This window comes from Sinocyclocheilus rhinocerous, unplaced genomic scaffold (genome assembly GCF_001515625.1).
Source record: "Sinocyclocheilus rhinocerous isolate Xijiao unplaced genomic scaffold, SAMN03320098_v1.1 scaffold769, whole genome shotgun sequence".
Classification (NCBI taxonomy): domain Eukaryota; kingdom Metazoa; phylum Chordata; class Actinopteri; order Cypriniformes; family Cyprinidae; genus Sinocyclocheilus; species Sinocyclocheilus rhinocerous.
In genome coordinates, this window is record NW_015636562.1 from 1,182,679 (window position 1) to 1,205,934 (window position 23,256).

The window sequence follows — 23,256 nt, forward strand, 5'->3', positions numbered from 1 at the left end:
GCGGAAAGCACTTGAGAAACAGTGTCTCTTCCGCAGCTCGGTATGCTTTCCACTCTTTTTTTTTTTGTCTCGAGCAAGAGACTGTATGACTTTGACGTTACATGATTTGACTGATTTTTACGTAGAAAGGACGACAGCGCACCGCATTAAAAGAAATGATCATTCATGTTTTCATAACCGCTGGCCAAATTCAAAAACGAAACTAAAATTAAATCATCTTTGAGAGCAAGGGAGCCCCCTGGTGTTTCGGGGGCCCTACGCAGCTTGCGTATTTTGCGTATAGGGAGGATCGGCTCTGTATGCTCCCTAGCCACAGTATCCAGTTGTAGATCTTTGTCTGCTCTCCCACTGCCTGCCACTGCATTTGCATTAAGTTGACGAGGGCATTGCCTAAGGCTATTTGTGTCACCAGAAATCAGCATTTTTCAGTGAAAATAATAGATTCCCTGTTGCTTATACAGTATATCTTGAATCTGATTGGCTGAAAGGTCTTTCCAGCCATGTGATATTCTAGCAGTATTGCCATGGGAACCGTTTCACCGTTTATATCACTCCGCTTACAGATTTTGTCACAGTTAGCGTCATGGCGGAGAAACAAAACCAACTATAATTTTACAAATGCTATTGTTGTTGTGTCACAGAATGTAGTTTTAAGATTTTTTTAGTCTTGAATGTAGTTTTTTAAACTTCTTTTTTAAAGTTCTTCTGGAATATACCACTGTCTCTGATGTCTCTATAGTGGTTAAACATGAGATATAATTTGTTTTATATACTAGTATACTGAGTATATACTAGTCAAAATTTGAAGTGGATCAAAACCTTTCATCAAAGTTGTCCTAAAACCTTAAACCAAAATGCGTTCATGTCTTAGGACAACTTTGATGAACTTTTTTTGATCCACTTCAAATGTTGACTACTGTATATTTTTGCTCTCATTTATCTATTATTTGTAAATAGTTTTGGCTGAGGGCAAAATGAGTAGCAAAAGCCTTTTATATTAAAATGGACCGAAACAAGGTTATAAACAAAGATATTGGCACAGAAAATGCACGTACGCCTCTTTCAGATGTGAAATCTATGAATCGCAAATTATCTTGAACTTGTGAGCAACTGAATGGTTTCAGCTCTCTGCCTTGTAAATGACTCCTAATTAATGCATTAACATATGAAAGATCACCAGTCATCATCCAAATTCTTTAATTTAGAACAGTGAGCTGCAAGAGCAACTTACATTATCAAAAACCTGCAGTACTCGAACAAGAAAAAGTGCGTACATCTGCTCAGACCCTGACGTGACGCTAAGCACTTTTCCACGTCAAAGGCAGTTTTTACAAATATGAGCGTTGGCATGGATTTAAGTGTACACACACTCTAAGATCAAATCTGAGCGTACGCACGCTTTATAAATGGGGCCTAGTATTTTTACTTTAAACAACACCTTGGAAGACCCAACCGACAAATGCATTAACCAGCATTGTCATGGTAAATTCCCATAACCTCTAAAAGGATACTGCGACAAAGATATCGCTTTCCTCAGTGGACATTCAAACTAACTTTTTATTATGAATATGAGATTGAAAAATTAATGATGTATTAGATGCAGGTAATCACACTCCCTCAGTAGATCTCTCGCTCATGAAATTCTACATAATACAACAAGTTTTTTAACTTTGATGAAGCAACTCAGCGTTCCTGCATTACTAGTTTTAAGGTGACATTTTCTAATTAGTAACGAAGGCTTTGGCTCATCTGCTAAACTGTCAACTTGAGAATTGAACCTGTGGCAGAAGGAAATCGTTCCACACACAAGAGACACCCCATTGTTATTTACACACTTGTGCCTTTGATCTGTTGTATAAATGTAATATCACACTTGTAGCTGTGCAATTTTTTTTTTTTTTTTCCAAAACAACTCCACAATCACATGGACCCCTAAGAGGATGGTAACTGAAAACTGAAATAAAAAGAGGCAGTAGCATCTCTTCATCCATCTGTTCACCAACAACAAAGAGTGTGTCAGAGCTGTGGTAGAGGTGGAGTGAGATAGTGTATATTTGTATTTGTGTGTGTGTGTGTGTGTGTGTCTGTGTGAGAGAGAGAGAAAGAGAGAGAGAGAGAGAGGGGATTGGGGTGCACTTTGGCATGTCTAACTCTAAAGAAGTCTTTGAGCAAACCTTCATGCTGCTGCAGATTTGGTGCAGACAAGTAGGCAGCCTTCATAGAGATCTGACTCTCTTGTTCACACACTCACAAACACACACAACATCCTCTTTCTGTTGGGCTGATAGCAAATCAAGCTGTCCTTGAAATGCTCTGAGGTTCTCTCTCCTTTGATTGAACTAGTGGGGGGCTAACTGTCAATGGCTCTGTTCCAAAACCTAGTAAGCTGCCCTACTGTCTGCAGTTTTCTGTGGCAAAATATTAACAGAAATGGAATTTTATCAGTGATAAATTTGGCAGCACCACATTGTGGTATTGAATAAATGATACTAAATAATTATTCATATAATTAATAATGGATCATAGTAAATATCACATACCATATATATGTTGCTCTACGTACAGTACATATATTATTGTACATACATATATATTGTGTTAAATTTCCCCTCACTATCTGTAAAAGTGCATGAAGTAGACAGGCACCTTTTTTCAGTCTGCTTAATCAACACTTCATTTAATTGGCTGGAATTTATAGGCATCCCCTGATGAGGTCTTTATCAATGAGAAAGTTTCACTGAAAAGTAGTACCTCCTTTCCTTTCCATGATTTCTCTCATTCAGTTCTTACAACTGTCTTGTCTCCTCTTCTTTATGCTGTCCCTGCAAACGACCAGCATGCACAGGGTGCACAAAAGTTTTTCAGCCTGGTTCTCATATGAACACCTGGAGATTTGGTTTGGTGCTCACACTGCACAGTGTGACTCATTAAATATGACTATCAAAAAATAAAATAACATTAATAGTAATATTAGTATTATTGTGCTTTATTTAGTTTATTTTTTTAATTATATAATAAACAAAATAAATAAAGTGTGAAAATACTATTATATTTTAAAATAAAAGAGTAAAAATATAAATACAACTATTTTATAGTACACTTGAAAATACAATACTAATATTTACATTTTCTTTTTCTTTTTTTTATTACATTTTTATATGCATTTTCAAAATTTTCAAACCTAAAATCAGCAAGCTTTTATTTTGGCCAGTTGCCAGCAAGTAAGTCTGTGTACTGCCGCTTTTGCTGCTGCCGAGTGAAGCGCATCAGTGAATGAAATGTCAGCACCTAGCCTAGATTTATGCTTTCAGTTCGAATTAAAATCTATACAATATTACATTTAGTCGAACTAAAACGGTGATTAACAGCTGTCAGACATTTCATATGCAAATGAGTGGTCTGAACTTATTTACAGAGCGCATTTGTTTATTTTTATTTGGTTGTGCATGCGCATGTGCACCCCTGAGCATGCACCAGTCCTGCTTACAGAGACACATTCCCAAGAGAGATTGCACACAGTCAGGAGACTCCAAATGTCATTTGTCACATCACATTAAATTTCCTCAATCGTTTTATCACCCCATGTTATACAAATGATTAATCAAAATGAAAATTAATGAAATAAAGCTCAAGAGTACTGCACTGTTATTCAAATGTTCAGTCAAATATATATATATATATATATATATATATATATCCTCCAGTGTCCAGAGAACGCAAACAATGAAAAGAAATTAGCTGATGAAAAATAGGCAGTGACCAGCATCCTTTTTTTTTCCTGCTTTGTCATTAACACAAATTCATGATTTGCTCAGCATGCATTTGTCCATTAGTTTCTAAGAAATACTCACATGCAAATCATGCTTTTACACACACACACATACATTATTGCAAGAGAAAATGTTTCAGACTGCTCTGTTCAGGCAGCATTTTAAGGCAATATGAAAAATCAGAAAATGGCTATAGCGTGATTCTACGAGTGACCAGTTTGTGGTCATTAATTAATCTTATAGATATTAATTTCTTGAAGGTTGTGTATTTTATTTGGTTAATCTGGATTGTATTAGTTCTCAAGAGTTTTTTCATTAACAACTAATCAAATTTCATATGAAGCTCACCATGCTATAAGACAAAGAGTACATTTTCCCACCCAATGTCTGTCTTCTGATTGTCTGACATCCTCACAGTTTAAAGACCACAGTCTATAAACAGAAAGTATACAATTACGATTTCTGATGTGAAGATGATGCTGGCCTAGAACCAATCCTTAATGGAGTTTCCGCCAGGCTGTGGCAAAGGTGTGTTAAAATCAAACAGATTGTTCAATTAGGCTGTTGATCTGCTGAATTTCAAATACTGAATTCAGTGAAGAATTCCCTAAATTAGTTAATTGATCCCAATACATATAATTGATTAAAATTACCTTTGGGCTAATATTTTCCCTTACAATATATAAAATATTACTCTCTTCTTTTTGTTCTGTTGATAGAGTAAGGTAAAATATGTTTTGACAAACTTTTATCTGGAAACCACCTAATTTTTCACATTTTGCACTTCACTTGTACCACTGTGTTCTCTCTGTCTGATTTCAATTATGGCTTAGCTGTTGGCCACACAGTTGTAAGAACTGTGATTACAAGATTACAAAGAGTGATTACAAATAGGTCAGTCTCTGAAAGACCTAAACATATTTAATTGGAAAACTCCTCTTATGAGCCACTCTCCAGCAACACCTTGGCTCCAGTTTGAAGCATTTGTGCCCAGAGCCTGCGGAGCGGGGCAGCCATTGTCTGGATCTCGATGCTGGACAAGGAGGAAATACATCCATGCTTTGGAGAGGGAGTGCATTTGCCCTGTTGTTCTTGTACTCCTGTGTTTTTCTTGTACTTCGTGGTTCTATGTTGAACCACATGGAACATATTTTCTGCACTTCCAACATATTGCTTGGTTGAAAGCCCATGAGATACCACTTTAGAATTTAAAATCACAGCTAGCACCAATTGTGCATGTAGGTGTGTGTGTGTGTGTGTGTGTGTGTGTGTGTGTACCTGGTATTTATCACGTTATGGGGACCAAATGTCCCCACAAGTATAGCAATACCAGTAAATTTTGACCTTGTGGGGACATTTTTTTGGTCCCCACGAGGAAACAAGCTTATAAATCACACAGAATGGAGTGTATTGAAAATCTGAAATAGCACAAAGTTTCCTGTGAGGGGTAGGTTTAGGGGTAGGGTTGGTAAAGGGCAATAGAATATACGGTCTGTACAGTATAAAAACCATTACGCCTATGGAGAGTCCCCACAAAAAATGGAAACCAGTGTGAGTGTGTGTGTGTGTGTTTACAGGTGTATGCTCTTACTCTGGTTCTTTGGGCAAGTAGTGCAGAATTTGAACATGTAACCAGTGTATGTGCTAATGGATATGTGTTTCCATGTGTTATTTACATGTATGCTTTCATAATGAAAGGGACTGCCTCAAGGTCATGCATTCACAGAGATTCAGTTCTTCAACTGTTAAATTGCTATTTGGTCGTTGCAGGTATATGAGCGAACAACTACACTAGCAGAAGCGCATTTTCTTCTTGAAGCGAGACATGTTTGTCTTGCTTTGTTACACATCCACCCTCTTAACCTTGGTGGTATTGTGCAGAACCACACTTATATTCAGAAAGAGGTCAGAACCCAACCTGACAAAATTATAGGTGAATGGAGATGCTCAGGATTCCAAATGCATGCTCAGGGGGCTAAAGTCAGGTGTACAGTGTGATTTTTGCCAACTTATAAAATTATTTTTAGTCATATTGTACAATATGACCACAGTGACATTTTGAGTAAAATTCAGGCAGATTGTGGACACCAACAGTTTTGTCATTTTTGGTCATGATTGAGAGTGTTGACTGGCCATTTTATGTCAACAGTTTATGTCATGTTCTGACATCCAGCTCAAATAAAAGGGGAGCCTACATTTGCCAGTAGTTTCTCTGCCGACTGGTGCCTGCAGGTAGGTTGGTTGTAGTGTGTGCATTAATTAAAGCCTTGTCCCAAATGGCATTTTTAGCTCCTGTGGTCCTCCTCCGAGTCTACAACACATGGACTGTTGGGTAATAGTCCACTATATAGTCTGCACCAGTGCAGGCTAGGTATAATGGTGTTTCAGGGGTGCATAGCAGCCACAAAGAGCACTCGTGAAGGCCACAAGACCATGTCAAGTGTGTCGTTTGGGACTGGGCTTGTTTTGTCAATTGCAATTTTAACCATTACAAGAATAGCTGTTTTACAGTAAAATAAGTACATGACAATCTACAAATTTTGTACCAGACAGCAAAAATTATAGCAGATCTTATTTGGCTTAAGACTGTAACGAAAGGCGTCTTAACTGAATGGTGTAAAATGTTAAAAAGTGTACTTGCAGTACCCAGTGAAAGCAATGTTTAGTCCAGTGAGTTCATGATGTTCATAGTTACCTCTATGCGTCAAACAAACACATTGTAAGAACACACACACACACACCTTGTGTACACACTAATTTGTGTTAGTATATTGAATTGAAAATGAATGCCACGCATTACCCTTTATCAGCACATTTCTGTAATGACGTTTTTTAATGAAGTTTTTACCAGCCTGAAATTCCATTAAGAAGACACAAACTGTGGTATGTATTGCTCCAGAAGATGCAATATGCCCATAATGAATTCATACATAAAACACCAGACTTTCAAAAGCTTTCAGTATTCATTAGAAACAGTCCATTTGTGGCATAATTACAATCTCACTACTTTTAGCCCTTTTTCTTAACACCAATGCCTAAATGCAAAACACTCCCTCACTCTATCAACAATGCAAGTAACTCTCAGTCTACCTGCCAATTCGGCAGCATTTAAATGGACGTGTGCAATCGCTTAAAGCCCTGATGCGATTAAATTTGGTAAATAGCTTTTTTTGTGTGTGTCAGGCATTTGCTAAGCCTACCCGTGCAGGGTCCATTAGAAACGTAGTGTTGTAAGGACTGAATGGTGTCTCTTGTTACTTAGCAAATCCACTGAGTGGGATAACTGGCTCCCTGGGGTGCAGTGGGGATGCAGTATTTCATGGCATCCCACAGCACTGAGAAGGCATGGTATATGAGGACAACTCCCTGAAGACTGAGCTTAGATCCGTGTCCATCCTCACGAGAACTACATTTGGAGACACTGAAGAATTCTGAGTGAGATCCTGTGGTTTTGTTTCTCGAGGGTCTGGATTTTATTCTGTGCCTCAAGTGTGTAATTTATCTAATAAAACAGAGTGTTGACCTAGCATAGACATATTAGTTCGGGACAAGTTAGGTTGACCCAGCACGGGTCTTATATGTATGCGATGCATTCTCTTTCATCTCACTCCCATATGTCTCTCTGTCTCCTGGGACCTAAACCCCATCCGCTTGGCATGATGTCTCTTCCCCTTAAGGAATATCAACCAGCTGGGCCCTCAAGCCCAGATGTGCAAATGAGATGTCACAGTCTTAATAACAAACGAATGGTGGAGAAAACGGCAACGATGGCAATAAGCTGCCAGTGCACCTGTGGACTTGTTCCTTCTGTACAGTGCCCAAAAATTTTCACAAACATGTTCATTCCTCAATTGCTTCTTTGATCTCATTTGCTTTGTTCCAAAACCTGGTGATCTGCCTACAAATTACAAGCAATATCAAATAAAAACAATAGAACAAAGATACAAATTAAATAAGCAATACTTTACAGTGCTACATTAAAAATATGCAGACACCTATTAATGCCACATGGGTTATTTAGTTAAGAGCAGTGAGTGATTCTCTATTTTTCATTTGTTGTTTGATTAACATTATTAACATAGGAAACAGAAGGCAAAAGAGGCTGCTGTCACATATTTTCTTAACTCTTTACTTAAGACAAATTTGTGTGCATTTGCTCAAGAAGGCATAAAAGAGAACTCGCCTAAACAACATGTGAGAGCAAGAGCAGTGGTTTTCTAATATAAGATTTATGAAATTATTTCATGGAAACAAGATTTGAAGATTTGAATAATCTTATTTGTCTATATTTTAAGCCAGAATCGCTTGTATGAAGAAATTTGGAAAATAAAACAATACAGACAAAACTGTAAACATATTTTAAAATAACTATTTTACCCAAAATGTATGTCTCATCTACAATTATGCTTAGTAGAGTGTATAAAAATAAATTAAAAATCAAATCAAATCAAATCATATCATATCATATCATATAAAAATAAAATAAATTGAGTGATTGTGTGAAATTCACTCTAAGAAAAGTCCCTAAAAATAAAATATGTCTGTTACTCTTAATATAAAGTGAATACATAAAATGCAATGTATTGTGTTTTTACCGGTGTTTTACATTATTTTGAAATACGCATTGCATTGTGTTGTGTTTTAGTGTTGAAGGAATTGCCTGTAATTTTAACAGAAAATGTACTGCTAATTTTCTGACAGGACATTATAGATTTTTCTACAGATTTTATGTAGAACTTTCCAGATTGATTACTTATGAGGTTCTGTGACCATTAGGATTCTACTCTAAATGGCAGCTGCTTATGTTGCTGTCCGTTATGTTGAACACAGTTATAATTATGTCTAAATTATGATCCCTGGAATAGATTCCAAAAGATTCAGATTTTTTTTAACAGTTCTAGATCTCAGAGACCTGGGAATAATTGATTACATGTTTGTCCAGACATTAGTAAATGGTTCTGATTTAAGAGCGGTAATTACTATGATTCAAAGAGCCAACGTCCAGCTTATTTCGTTTGCCCTTTTGTGTTTGTAAAGTTGCGCTTGGAAAAGGTTGTTTGATTTTATTTCTCTGCCTGCTTTTGTTCTCTAGTTGCAGCTTCATGTATAATGTATGAGGATTTTGAGTCTTTTTTTTTTTGGCGACTTCAAGCTTTTCCCTGGATAGAGCCCCGTTTAAGAGGCTTGAGGGCCAAGTGTTGATCCCACAGCTCAGCTCAAGGGCTGGACACTCCAGCCAAGGTCTAAGAGTCGCCAAGAAAATGAGGTCACTAAAGCTAGCATAAAAAGATATGTGCTTGTTTAGCACCCTATTGGAGGTTTCACAGTGATCTCAGACAAACTTCTAATTTATTCTGCATGAATCACAATGATAAAACAAGAGCCTGATCCTAGGGTAACCAGGGTACCATTTGAAACATATACTAAAAGGGTCTTAAATACACCATGTGATCTGTGAAGCTGAGGATTTAGCCATATGTGTTTTACGTATTAATTTCCTTGAATACGTAAACACTACTAGGGTTTAACAGAGATCTAGTTTGTTTATTTATTATTATTATTATTGTTTTGTCACTCTACAACAGTGCAATCTCATGCCACAGCAAGAATATCTAATGTTCTGTTGAAGACACAAGCAAATTACAAGCAACAGGACAAATAAAACCAATAGGCCAAACATACAACAGAGAACTGAAAAGCTGAAGAGCTGTATCAATTAGCTGTACTGTTTTTCTTTAGGTCTTACTTTGTCTTCGTGTTCATTTGTAGTAAAGCTACTAAAACTCTCCAGTCAGGAGCAGTGGTTTTCTTTTTCTTGTTAATATTAACAACATCAACCAAAAATGCCTGTTAAAGTGCAATATGTAATGCACAGATCTGATATTTTGACACATCTAATTTTATGCCCCACCTGTTTACATTTTCTGAGGACAAACTGATTATATTTAAATTAATACCTTCCGAGACATTTGGCAATTGATGCCTGTAACTGCATTATTGCAATCTTTTCATAAGCTTTTTGCTGTCTGTTTGTTCATTTACAATGCAAGATTAAAATCTGTTTACACTATTCTTTCTCTATTTCTCCCTGCAGCTGGAGCTACATACATCTTTGGAAAGGGAGGAGGACTTATCACATACACATGGCCCAATAACGAGAGGCCCAGCACTAGAACCGATAGACTGGCGGTGGGCTTCAGCAGCACCATCAAGGATGGGATTCTGGTCCGCATTGACAGCGCCCCCAGACTAGGAGACTACATCATGCTCCATATCGTGAGTGTCCAGTCTTCCATAATGTTTTACAGTTTTGACAGCTGGCAGAGTGGCCATTATACAATAGAGCTGACAATCACGACTACTGCATTACACAGTGAAACATACATCACAAATATATTGCAGTGCCTCATTATATCATAATTTGATCGCTACATAAACTGTGGCAAACATGCAAGAGAGACCCAGGATCACACATCATAATAGCCTCTCTGACAGCACATTGAAATGCTGGAGTTAAATTTATAGACCAAAAATATATGAATGCTGCCTGGTGTCTTGTTCACTGTTGAGGTAAATTATAATTAGATACATTTATTATAATACGATTTTCAAAGGTGCTTTTGGTGTACCCTGTGACCTCAAAGACAGCAAAGTCAAGCAGTAATGTAATATTTCTGGAATCCACAGAAGTTTTTGTAGGGGATTCTGCTGATGCAAGAAAATGGTGAAACAGATTGAAAGTCTTTTTCTCCTTAACGTCTCTGTGGAGAGATAATGTACTCGCAGACCATCTGTTCCATGGAACAGCAACCAAGGCATCTCAGTTTTAAGAGGATGTGAGAGAAAATGTAACTCACTAAGATGAGAGATGTATTGTATTGACCCCCTGTGAATGGAAGGCCCTCATGGTGTGTGTTCGAATTGAAACGCTTCTGTTGAATTAGTAAGAGATTGTTTGAGATCTGGACGTCAAGTGGCACCCCAACACCGTACTAAAGCATAAACCAGATGTACTATAGGTTAATATGTTTTTTACTTTTATGAAAGTACTTTTACATTTATGAATTTATGATTGACATTCTAAATGTTGCTACGCCAATTTATTTTACTATCATAAATGCTTGTTTATATGGTAATGCATTTTCATTTTTGCAGTTAATTAAACTAATTAAAAGGGATCTAAAATAAAGTAGAGAAGCTACTAATTTAACTCCATATTTTTAATAGAGTAACCATTTGTCTGTTCAAAAATGATTGATTCACAGTTCTTGTGCAGTATTTATATATTTTTGTAGCTAAATATTTCTTATTCATCACTATGTTTTCAATTCAGTTCAAATTTAGCATTTTTCTAGCTGTATTAGTTTAAGTGAAAAATGTATCTATTAAAATGCTATTGAATAACCCTGTAATCCTTATTGATTTTGTACCAGATAAATACTCGCATAAATTATAAACATAAATTATTTCATTCAGTAGTGATTTATTATTAATTGTTTTTCTTAAACACATTATACTTTAACTTGGAAAGTAGCTAATTACTATAATATAACTAAAGTTTCAAAGTAGCTTTTCCAACACTTGCATTTAGCATTGTTGTTTACTCTCTGTCTGAACAGATCTACAGCCCTTTTTTAGATCCGATCCCCCCAGAAACTCTACACCTGCTTGTTTGTGAAGTGTATGGTGTTTTGAGTCTTGAGATCAATTCTAAGTTCATCCAAGTAGAAATTATAATCAAGTTATCGTAGCTCATACTGTTTTCCAACCCAAATGACGAAGAGCTGCATAATAACATCATCAAATCCCACTCAACAACACACAGCAGGAAACACAACACTCAATATCCCATCAGATCAGTCAGAAGGGATTCTGATTGGACCAGCACTATGAACCTATGTGCAGAGACTCTACACACAAACACACTCTAAAGATTAACAACATCCCACTGTGAGGTTTCAGTGCAAATTAACTCACTGGCTTTAGATTGAGAAGAAGTGGGACATCATGGGAATCAGCACAGTGATATCTCTTTGTCAGCTAGTTCCTCTAACCAAACACCACATTCTTCACTATCTCAGTCAAATGATCATTGGAGCATTAAGTTTAACCTTTCACCTGTTGAATTCACGTCTTGAACATCACAGGAAGTCATGGTGATGATCCAAAGAAGATTTTTTTGTCTTTTTGTACTTTAGCCAAGAACAAACTGCCAACTTTAGGGAGTTGAATCTGCATTTGTTTGCGGGACTGAATCCCCTGAGATATCATTCTGTGTGTATGGAATTAAGAAGTCGTTTTTATTAATCAGTATTTTTGTACTATTTTTCAGTGTTTCATATCGAAACATTTTAGAACAAGATAAATGTGCTTTAGGAGCTAAATTGTCCAAGACATTAAGACTTGTTTTCAGAGAATATATTTTGAATTAAGTTTTATTACCCTATTGGCAAATCTCTCTCTCTCTCTTTTTTTTTTTTTTACAATCACTAAAACACTTTGGTGTCTTGCAGCTTTAACATTTTAACATTTTAACATTAACAAAAGATGTGGATGCGCATAGTGTTTATTTGACACCAAACTAACATTAACAACCAGATATGCATAATCATCCAGCAATTAGTAATATAGTAAAACACCATGAGTTTTGTTTATGCTCTGTTAGCTGCTGCTTGTAAACAGCATGCACACTGTTGATCAAAATGTGTGGGTTGCCCCGAGACTGCAGGGCTGGTGGGAACAACCACAGTGAAGCGAGACAGATGGTATCAAAATTTGCACTTACAGATTTAATGTGAATGTTGGTTGTCCTAACCTGATTTTTCAGGGACCGAGGGAATTCATTTTGAAAATATGATAAATAACTTAACTCTGTGTGTACAGAAATAAGACAGAAGAAGAATGACAGCAGTATTTAGCTGCAGCGTGTATGTGATTTTTGAAATACTGATCTTATTTTTGGTTTCATGCATTTTACCCATAATTTGTGTTTCCCATGTATTTCTGAGTAATTACTCAATCAATATTCTTACTAAACAAAGCAAGGGTGGTGTTGGTTATTGTGAGAGTGAGAATTTTAATTTACTCACATTCCTTCATTTTTCATTGCCAAATCCCACAGGAAAATCAAGTCTTAATGAGTTGTTCCATTACTGGACTAATGAGGCATTGAAAGAGTTTAAATTCCAAGTCAATTTAACAGTTTCTGTAAATAGGAATATTATCACATGTCTGATTTCATTCTGATGATTTATTTTAGAATAGAGTGGGTTTGACACCACACTAGCTGCTGTTACTGTGTGGTACTCCCAACATGGCACAATAAAATTTGGCCAAACAAAAATAGACAGAATGTGGTGGCAGGGTTTATAAATCATCAAAACATTGTCTCTCAACTGAAAGGTAAAGCCTTTATGCTATGTAACATTCTTTGAATATTATTCAGCATCTACCAGCAGGGGCCAACTGCCCATGCTCACCTGCCAAACCCTCACCTCTTGGTTCCAAATAATAGTGAATATATTGCTGGACAGATTAATGGACAATAATCACAGCCCTGTTACCAGGGAGACACCATGGACACAGAGAACTCTAAAGCATGAGTAATCAGCATATATGCACTGAGGAATACTGAGCTTTTAACATCTCAGAGTCACAATCAACCCTTTTAACTCTGTCTGATCTTTTCCACTTTAATTCGGAGTTTCCTATTAAAGCCACAGAAGTTATTTAGTGAAAGATACTGCACAGAGAGTAGCTGAAGACATCATGTCAGACAAACAGGGTGCTCCATCTAAATGTATCACCTTGAAAAAGGCGTTATTCTCTCTCACTCTCACCTGCCTGTGTATTTCAGTATTTGATGATTTCTGCAGTGAAAAATTGCTTTTCCGGGAGTTTGGGAAGAAGCTCCATCTCTCTGTTTCATGCCTTAAGTGGGTGAAGAGAATAAATGGATTTGATAATGTTGTTGATTTAATAATGTTGTTATTATTATTATAATTATTATTATTATCATCATTGTGTCAATTTAGAGTAGGAGTGTTGCCAGGAATAGTCATTATGTGGCCGTCCCTTCCTACATTCTTACACACACACACACATACATATCACATATGCAAGATTTGTCAAGCATGAGGAAAACAAACAGCAATAAAAATCCTCAGAAATGTAAACTTTTGATTAGTTTGCTCAAGCATGTTGCCAAACAAATCTTCACTCTCTGAGGCAGAAGTCTCCAAACTCATCCTTTCTAATCATCCTACTATGTGTCCGCTTGATCCTATTCCATCTCATCTCCTTTAACCTGTTAACCTGCACCCCCCATTTTGGGACTCACAGCTGAAAATGACCTACCTAACTTAAAATAGTAACAGTTCCTGACTTCAGTGTGCTACACACACAATTTTGGTGTCTTTGGAAAGAAGACCCTTTGGGCTTTACTATCCATCATCCAGAGTTGATAATGCTCAAAAAGATAAAAAAGTTATAAATACTGAAGTGCCTTGAAAATAAATTGTACCACACTGAATTTTTTTTATTTATTTTTTTCATTAAAAAAATACATGAAATCAGTCCTGGAGCAATCCAGAAAAGTAATGGGTTGAAAGAAAGTCACATGTCTCATGAGTTTCTATTTCAAATCTGAAGAAGATACCATGAAAAATTAGATTCCTGCAACCATTTTTCTGAGACTATGTCTAGTCTAAAATGAGACGTAAACAAAGGAATTACCATCCATATTACAACGTTATTGGTTCGTTGTACTAAAAGTGCTCTATGGGATGTTGTTCAGTGGACCCTTACCTATCTAACTAAACCGGGATTTACAGCTGTGGATGACTTGTGACTCGTTGTTACGATGAATCTGGTATGTACTGCGTTTTGATTATGCATGTTTTGATGTGTACTGCTTACACAAATTTAGCAAATACATTCTTTATAAGCTTTCCATTGAAAAACAGCGATCTGTCGTCGATGCTTGAGGCTTAGACCTTTAGAATAATATATAGTTTGTCAAGATTAATTATGTCCCTTTTCATTTAATCTATTCGTAAACATTGACACGTGCAAACAAAGAGCGTTCAGTGCGCCTGCGTCCAGGTGCGGGTTAATAGGTTAAGCCATTTCTCCTGCAGTTGTACTTGCATTCACTCACATCATTAACACATCCCTTCACACTGGTGTTTTTCCCTCAGCATTTAGACAGACTCGTATAACCCCACTACTTAAGAAACCCACCCTCTACCCATATCTTTTAGAGAACTACAGACCGGTTTCCCTTTTTCCTTTCATTGCAAAAGCACCTGGACGAGCTGTGTTCAACCAAGTCTCTGCCTTTCTCACACATAACAACCTCCTTGACAGCAACCAGTCTGGTTTCAGAAGTGGATATTCAACCGAGACTGCATTGCTCTCAGTTGTTGAAGCCCTAAGACTGGCAAGAGCAGATTCCAAAATTTCAACACTTATCTTGCTATATCTGTCCACTGCTTTTGACACGGTTAATCACCAGATCCTCCTGTCAACCCTACTGGCAAAGGGCATTTCAGGAACCGCACTCCAGTGGTTTGAGTCTTACCTCTCAGATAGGTCCTTCAAGGTATCTTGGAGAGGTGAGGTGTCCAAGTCGCAACATCTAACTACTGGGGTGCCTCAGGGCTCAGTTCTTGGACCACTTCTCTTCTCTGTCTACATGGCATCACTAGGTTCTGTCATTAAACCATAACTCCTTAAAAAACAGCCAGAAACCTTGACGTTACGGTTGATGATCAGCTGACTTTCTCAGACCACATTGCTAAAACTGCCTGGTCCTGCAAATTTACTTTATTCAACATCAAGAAGATCAGGCCCTTTCTTTTCGGAACATGCTTCACAACTCCTTGTTCAAGCTCTTGTTCTGTCCAGGCTGGACTATTGCAATGCTCTCTTGGCATGCCATTAAACAGCTTGGAAGATCAAAGTCAATTTTTAATATAACTCCGATTGGATATATCTGAAAGAAGGAAGTCATATACGCCTAGGTTGGCTTGAGGGTGAGTAAATAATGGGCTAATTTTCATTTTTGGGTGAACTATCCCTTTAATTTGCCAGTCCTAAACTCTTATATGGACTGCACACCCTTGGTGAAATGCCTCTCTCGTTTTATCATAATCGGTACATTTTTACATAAACTTTTGGATTGTTAATGATTGTGACTGATTCTGAGAAACTTTGTATTAGTCACCACTGTCATCAAAAATGGAAGATTGTGTCAGCGCTGATAGCAGAAATGCCAAAAAGTGGAAGATTGTTACACTTAAGAGCATACCATACTAAGGCCTGGGACACACTAGACGATTTTTAAATCTTAACCAATTTTAAAACCATGGGAGACCACAGACATAAAGACAGTTTCAACTGATTTTTAGCCTTGTAATCCTCTGAACGCGCACATGATTCGACCAGACTGCAAGACCACACACTTGATGATTGTAAGAATTTCACAGGGACACGAGATCTAACGGAGACTCGTGAGATCAAACGTGACTAGAGAAGAAAGGCACATGGAGAACAATCAACATTGTCAACTGTCTCTCCTGGCGTGCGTTCTGTTGTATAGAGGAAAACAATATAAAAAAAAAAGAATATGGGTGATGTTCTTTCTCAGTACTCTACTTTCGCAGCATGTTTGTGGCTGCCAAGTTTCAGCTATAGGCAACCTGATCAAGAGTCACAAATATCAAAGATGTTTGATATTTACAATTTGAAACTATGGTACACTGACAAAAATAAATACTGTTAAATGTAAAGCTGTCAAATGTGATTGCCTGAAATTCACTGCAAAAAAATAAAAATAAAAATAATAGTGTTTCAGATATTACAGGATGGCATATTTGTCAATGTTTACTTTCTTTATATTTCATTAAGCGATATAATGGTAGTATACCAATCTACTATAACTACCAAAATCTGTTTAATTTCAAATGTACTGATAACCATCATAATAATGCAGATTATTATATTATAACAGCAAGCCACGATGAGCCAACAAGCCACATGATTAATCAGAGTTCATCACACGTGGCCTAGAAGGAGCACAGGAGCAAAGGCATAACACCATTAGGGTAACACACATGACACTAAATGCAAAATGCACACATGACACTAAATGCAATACACATTAACTAAATGACATAAAACATAAAAACTATATATATGATGTCACACACAGGGACTTCTGGGAATGTCTTCCAAAATTGTTTTTACTTCTAACAAGCATTATTTATTTTATTTTTTATAAAATTGTATATAATGCAATGTCAAACCATTAACAATTTTTGACTGTATATGGTAAGGTAACTTACTGTTAGCCAGTTAATAGGTTTCTACTGTAGCCTTTTTAGTGTTTTTTGTAAACATTTCAAGAAGCTTCATAACATACTGATCTTAAGCTAAGCAAAAGCTATAGAATTTACATAAACAAGAGACGTTTGCCAACTCCTTGAGACCCTAAAGCACTTTGCAAGTGTGTCATGGGAATTTTAGAACCCACAATCTGACACTCCAAACATCATGTGTGAGTGGTGAGGAGAGATGTGGCCTGCCAATCATATGCTAGAGCTCTGACAGCTGCTGAAATCAATGCAAATGCTCAGAATGAACAGAGGAGAGTGTGAGAAAGGAGAGAAAGAAAGGTTGGATCAAGACAGACAAACGGTGGCATTTAATTGGCTGTTTTCCTGTGGCTTTGGCCGCAGGTTTCCTCCTTGATGTATATTTCATGGATTAAGATAAAGAAGGAAACACAAAAGTCTTATTTACAGTCTTTGACATCTTTTCTATCGGGAATCAGCTTGTTTTTTTCTCTGTTTGTTTCCTGTTCATAGCTCAGTGTGAGATGGTATACTGTGACTGTTTGCAGATGTGTATGCAGGTGTGTTGGTATGTGTATGGGAGGGCAAAAGAGTCAAAATGGAGGAGGATAGTGTATGCAGCGATAGAAATAAAAAAGATTTATATGACCTTGAAGAAATTCAGTACTATGTGTGTCTTTTTTGCTCGTTTTATTTATTTTCTTTCATCCATCCAACAAGTTTAGTCGTTTTTAATAAATCAGTATATTGATAATGGAAAGTGAAAGTAATGTCGAGCATATGGCATTGTGGGATAGAGTAATCTGCACAGTGTGTTCTGTTATATATTACAAATCTTGGCAAATGAATTAGCCTATGTCATTGTATCATTGCCATTGTATGTATCCCTTGCATTCAGAACATTCGCATGCTATAAACAGTGTACATATATAAAGCAGAGATAGTTAATAGAATAGCTAATAGGCTGTTCAGAACATAGCCATTATTTTGCCGTTTAGTGAAGCTAGAGAAGCATGCTTTTTTTAGACTATAGAGGGCAGAAAATGTTTACTGTAAACAGTGTCTGATAAATTATTTTATGTTTTGATGTAAAAATGCAATTAATTACACTACTTTTTAAACAAAATTGTAATTAGATTACAGTAGTTAATTACTTAGCTGTGATCTGTTACACCCAACACTACATTCAACAATCAAAAAGGCAAGTGTCAAAGAGCTTGTTTATGTGATAAACCTCAATGTTGGAAAAATAAATCTTTTAGAAGAAGAGGAAAAAAGCCATATTGTCAGCGGGGAGAGAGATCGACTCCCACTGAATGCGTTCATTTAGAATTATGCACCTGCTGTCTAGAACAGCAAGAAGTTTCTTTCTTTCCAACCAAATGGAGCTGAGAGATCAAACGAGACTGGATTTCTAAATCACACTACTAGACATCATCAGAGAAACTTTTCAAATCTGAACTTTGAGAGAAAGTTCTTACTCATTACTATTTACAATGTTAGGTTTCTAAGTTTTCCAGTGAGAAGGAAATTACTGGTAAACATAGTTTGACGATTTCAGGGTTGTTGTTTTTTTCCTCACACAGAGGTGTGCAACAGATACTTCAATAAGTAAACCATAAATCACAGAAGAAGACTAATAGATATTGTTAATGCCAGTGGTCTTTGAAAAAAGAACAGTTATACTTATATTCATATCAGGTATCGGCTCCGATAGTGCCATTTTTCTCGGATCGGGTATCGGTCAGAGAGGGCCGATCCAATTATCGTATCTATCATATGTTGTTGCCTTATTAAAAAGTATGCTATACATTCAAAAGAAATGTATTTTAATTTTATAGTATGTACTTAAACTTGAATCAACCCTCTACATTGCGAGTAAATCACTCGCATATGCGACTAAATCTTCACTCTGGGCAACTAAATGATGTCTAATATTAGCCAATGGCTAATAAATTCTTAGATTTTACTCGCCAGTGTGTGTGTGGGAGGCTGAGTATAAGTTTAGAACCCTAGGTATCGGAATCGGTATCAGAGGCGAAAAAGGTGGATCGGAGCATCCCTAGTTATACTCTTTAGTACCAAACAGTGGGAGAGGAGAAATTAAAGCTTATGCATGAGTTCTGGCAGGAAGACTCTTAGTATCATCCGTTCATTTGTTCTCATCCATTCATAGTGTAGCTTATTTTTAAAGACCACTGAAAGGAAGGATGTGGTCGTTTATGTCATTGTTTCATTAACAAGGATTTCACTGTATACTGAAGCATGTATTGGACTCCACAAGACCTCTGAACATGTCTTGTGGCATCTGGCACCAAGACATTAGCAGCAGATCCTTTAAAGCCCTAAACACACTGCACGATTTTCAGCTGTCCCAGACAAAAGATTGTCATCGTGAATCAGTCGTGGCGATTTCTGTGATCGTGGCTCCTAATCGGTGGTCCTGTGTCGTACAGTGAGAGAGGTTCAAAGATGGCCTTGTGACCAAATATAGCCTACGATACAGCATGATGATCGCACAGTGTGTTAGCTGCGACGATTCACGTTTACTGACCAACCAATAAAAATGCGACATGAAATCAACGCTACATGGTGCTAAAACATAAAACATACGTCAAGCTCTTATCCCTTCCTCTTTTGCTGCATCCACTTTTTTCAGCACACATAAAAATACAACTGCTAAAGTGTGATTTATCATGCTCTTTTTGTTTACCACTAGTGCATGCTGATGACGTTTTATTCTTTTATAGTAACGTGCGTCATAGCATACGAGTCGATAGGTGTCATCATCGTACAGTCTACACGCATGTCGTAGCCAAGTTTATTAGATCCATGTCGCACAGTGTGACATGCGGTGATCTTATAGGATTGCTAAAATCGTGCAGTGTGTTTTGGGCTTTAGTCCTTCATGTTGTGAGGTAGGGCCTCCATGGATCAGATTTGCTGGTCCAGCACATCCCATAGATGCTCAGTCTGATTGAGATTTTGGGAGTTTGTAACACTTTGAACTCTTTGCCATGTTCCTCAAAACCGTTTCTGAATTTAGCAGGGTACATTAACCTAAAAAAGGGCCACTGCCATCAGGGAACACCATTACCATGAAGGGGTGTATGTATGGTCTGCGACTGTCTTTAGGTAGGTGGTATGTGTCAAAGTAACATCCACATGAATGTCAGGACCCAAGGTTTCCTAGCAGAACATTGCCCAAAGCATAACACTGCCTCCGCCTGCCTATACCTTCTTCACATTGGGTACATGTGTCAAACTCAGCTCCTTAAGGACCACTGTTCTGCAGAGTTAATTAACTCTAACACACATGCCTGGAAGTTTTTAGCACTCCTAAGGACTCAGATTAGTTGGATCAGGTGTGTCTAATTGGGGTTGGGGCTAAACTGCTGCCATCTCTTTCCGAGTTAAACAATGCACACACTCAGCCATCCACCTGATCTAAACGAAAACATGATTCATCAGACCAGGCAACCTTCTTTCATTGCTCCATGGTCCAGTTCAAACTCTCATTTGCCCATTGTAGGCTCATTTGGTGGTGGACAAGGCCCATCAAGGGCATTCTGACCAGTGTGCATCTACGCAGCCCCATATGTAGCAAACTGCAGAAGCACTATGTGTTCTGACACCTTTCTATCAGTGCTAGTATTACGTTTTTAAGTAGCTCTTCTGTGTGATCGAACCAGACAGGCTAGCCCTTGTGCTCCATGTGCATCAATGAGCCTTGTGCGACCCTGATGCCGGTTCCCCAGTCTTTTCTTGCACCACTTTTGGTAGGTACTAAGCACTGCATACTGGGAACACCCCATAAGACTTGCCATTTTGGAAATACTCTGACACAGTCATCTAGCCATCACTATTTGGTCCTAATCAAAGTCATTCAGACATTTCCACTTTGCAATTTTTCCTGCTTCGAGCTCATAAAATTCAAGAACAGAGTGTTTACTTGCTGTCTAATATTTTCCCACTTCTTGACAGGTGCCATTGTAACGATATAATCAATATTATTCACTTCACCTGTAAGCATAGTGGGTTAATATATGTTTATGATTAATCTTGATTTAATATTTTATTGTAAGGAGTCAGTCCTGAAATATACCGTAGATATAATCTACCAAAAATATATGTGCATGCCAGCATCACTGTAGAACTTAGTAATTATTCAATGATAGGTGCAGTATTAAGTAGAACACAGAATTATTTGTTCATATAGCCCATTGCTATTATGTAATTTTGGTACCTTGTGGCAGAATTGAGCCGATACTTCAGAACTATGCTTGACAAAAGGTATTCCTATACTGCAGCATTTAATTTAGCACAGCAAATAAGTAATGTCGTGCAGTGCTTTACTAACGATGTTAAAAATGTTGCCACAATGATTTGATGGCTTGGCCAGAGTTCTGAAGTGCTACACAACTATTGTGTCATCTTTTATTCAGCCATCGTTCTGTACAGTACTTTCCTGGAGTTCTCGCATACACAGATCTCCTTACTGATTTTGACAGTAAAGGGTTGTGCCAAGAAATAATCTTGACATCTTAGAGCGTCATTCAACTAAATTCCCTGTGCAATGCATTCTGGGCTCAGTAGCAGCCGTCAGTCACTCCACATGTGTTCGCACATACCTGACATACGTGCCTGAGAGCTTCTCTCTCGCAACTCACTGGAGTACCCATCAACCCAGAGACTCATTAAGGCCCACAGTCCACTCAGAGCTTTCACTACTTCATGTCTCCGCAGACTTGTGGAAGAACTGCCTGTCACAGATGCTTTTATTCTCTGCTCACTCAGCCTCTGTAGGGCTGCATATTTGCCTTGAAGGGGCTTTTGTGTATTGTCTAACTGTAGGCTGACATAAGCCCTGTGGATGTTGCCTTTGAGATGCTACAAACAGACGGTATTTCAGGAGCTGGAGGTGGTTAATGTTGATCAGAACAGGTCTGTGTGTTCGTGTGTTAGGGCTGTGCAAAAAATCGAATGCGATTTTCATGCGCATCTCGTCAGTAAAGCCGCTCCTGTGATTAGTAGTAAATCTCCAGCACGTGCTTTCAGATGGAGCAGCATTTACTGCACAGAGCCGTAGTTCACTGACAAGCTACACAAAATCACGTTCATAATCGGCAATGAATCGCCTGCGATTTCGAACGCGATTTTGCGTAGCTTGTCAGTGAACTATGGCTCTGTGTAGTGTGTGTGTGTGTGTGTGTGTGTGTGCGTGTGTGTGCTTCGTGAGGTTGTTTCTGGGTCTCTAAGGGACAAATGTGACATGTGTCTGTATCATCTTAGAACAATTCCAGATTCAGAAAATAGAGAAAAAAATTGTAATCAGTTTTTTTGTTTTGTTCTTCAGTAAAAACATAAAAACATATTTAAAACATGTTACATTTCATTGAAAAGCAAAATCTTTCAGTGTTATGTGAGAAATAATTTTCCTGAGGTGTAAGGAAACAATCATCTACAGAGCATTGATTTGTCGAGAAGGGAGGAAAAACAATGTTTTCGTCATCTTTATTAACACATTTTTCAAATCATCCATGTAGGAATAAGCCCCACACTTTTTTTTCTTATCATAGAGGTGTGAGATCAAGATATCACAAATGTGCATGTGTGATCACTCCTTTTTCCTATTTTTAACTGCATTAGAAAGGAAAATGATTCCATATTGTCTGAATTACCACCAGTTATAAAGTATTTCTGTATATAGCAAGAAACTCTTGGTAATATTAAAGGCACATACTGTAGAATTGTTGTTATCTCTGAGAAAAACAACCCTGCATATTTAGTTGAAGTATTTTCTGGTGTGGTTTGTATTTAAATACAAAGACCACACATACTAACACTACCTTTTTCCATTAAAATGCTTAGTATCATATAAATAATAGCAATTTAAGTGCAAAGTTGAATTTAAAAAGTAAACCTACGTTTTAGAATTTATTACCATTTGGTGTGTCCTATTTGTTGCGCATCACATTATTTAATATAATTTATTTATTTATTTATTCATTCATTCATTCTAAACCTTTTTGTTCATTTCTAGGTTTAAATGTCTTTTAAAATCCCATATTTTAGCCTTTTGTGCTCTCTCACCAAAGCACCAAATAGATTGTACTTGCAACAGTTATTAG

General features: G+C 37.3%; 1 protein-coding gene across 9 annotated transcripts in view; it reads left to right on the forward strand.

Annotated features, from left to right (window-relative positions):
• nrxn3b (neurexin 3b) overlaps window positions 1-23,256 on the forward strand; it is a 313,614-nt gene that overhangs the window by 238,374 nt on the left and 51,984 nt on the right. For all 9 annotated transcript variants that reach the window (XM_016562578.1, XM_016562579.1, XM_016562584.1 and 6 more), the window contains one exon: window positions 9,865-10,046. In XM_016562578.1, the coding sequence (XP_016418064.1) occupies window positions 9,865-10,046 (182 nt within the window). The remainder of the gene's footprint in view (window positions 1-9,864; window positions 10,047-23,256) is intronic.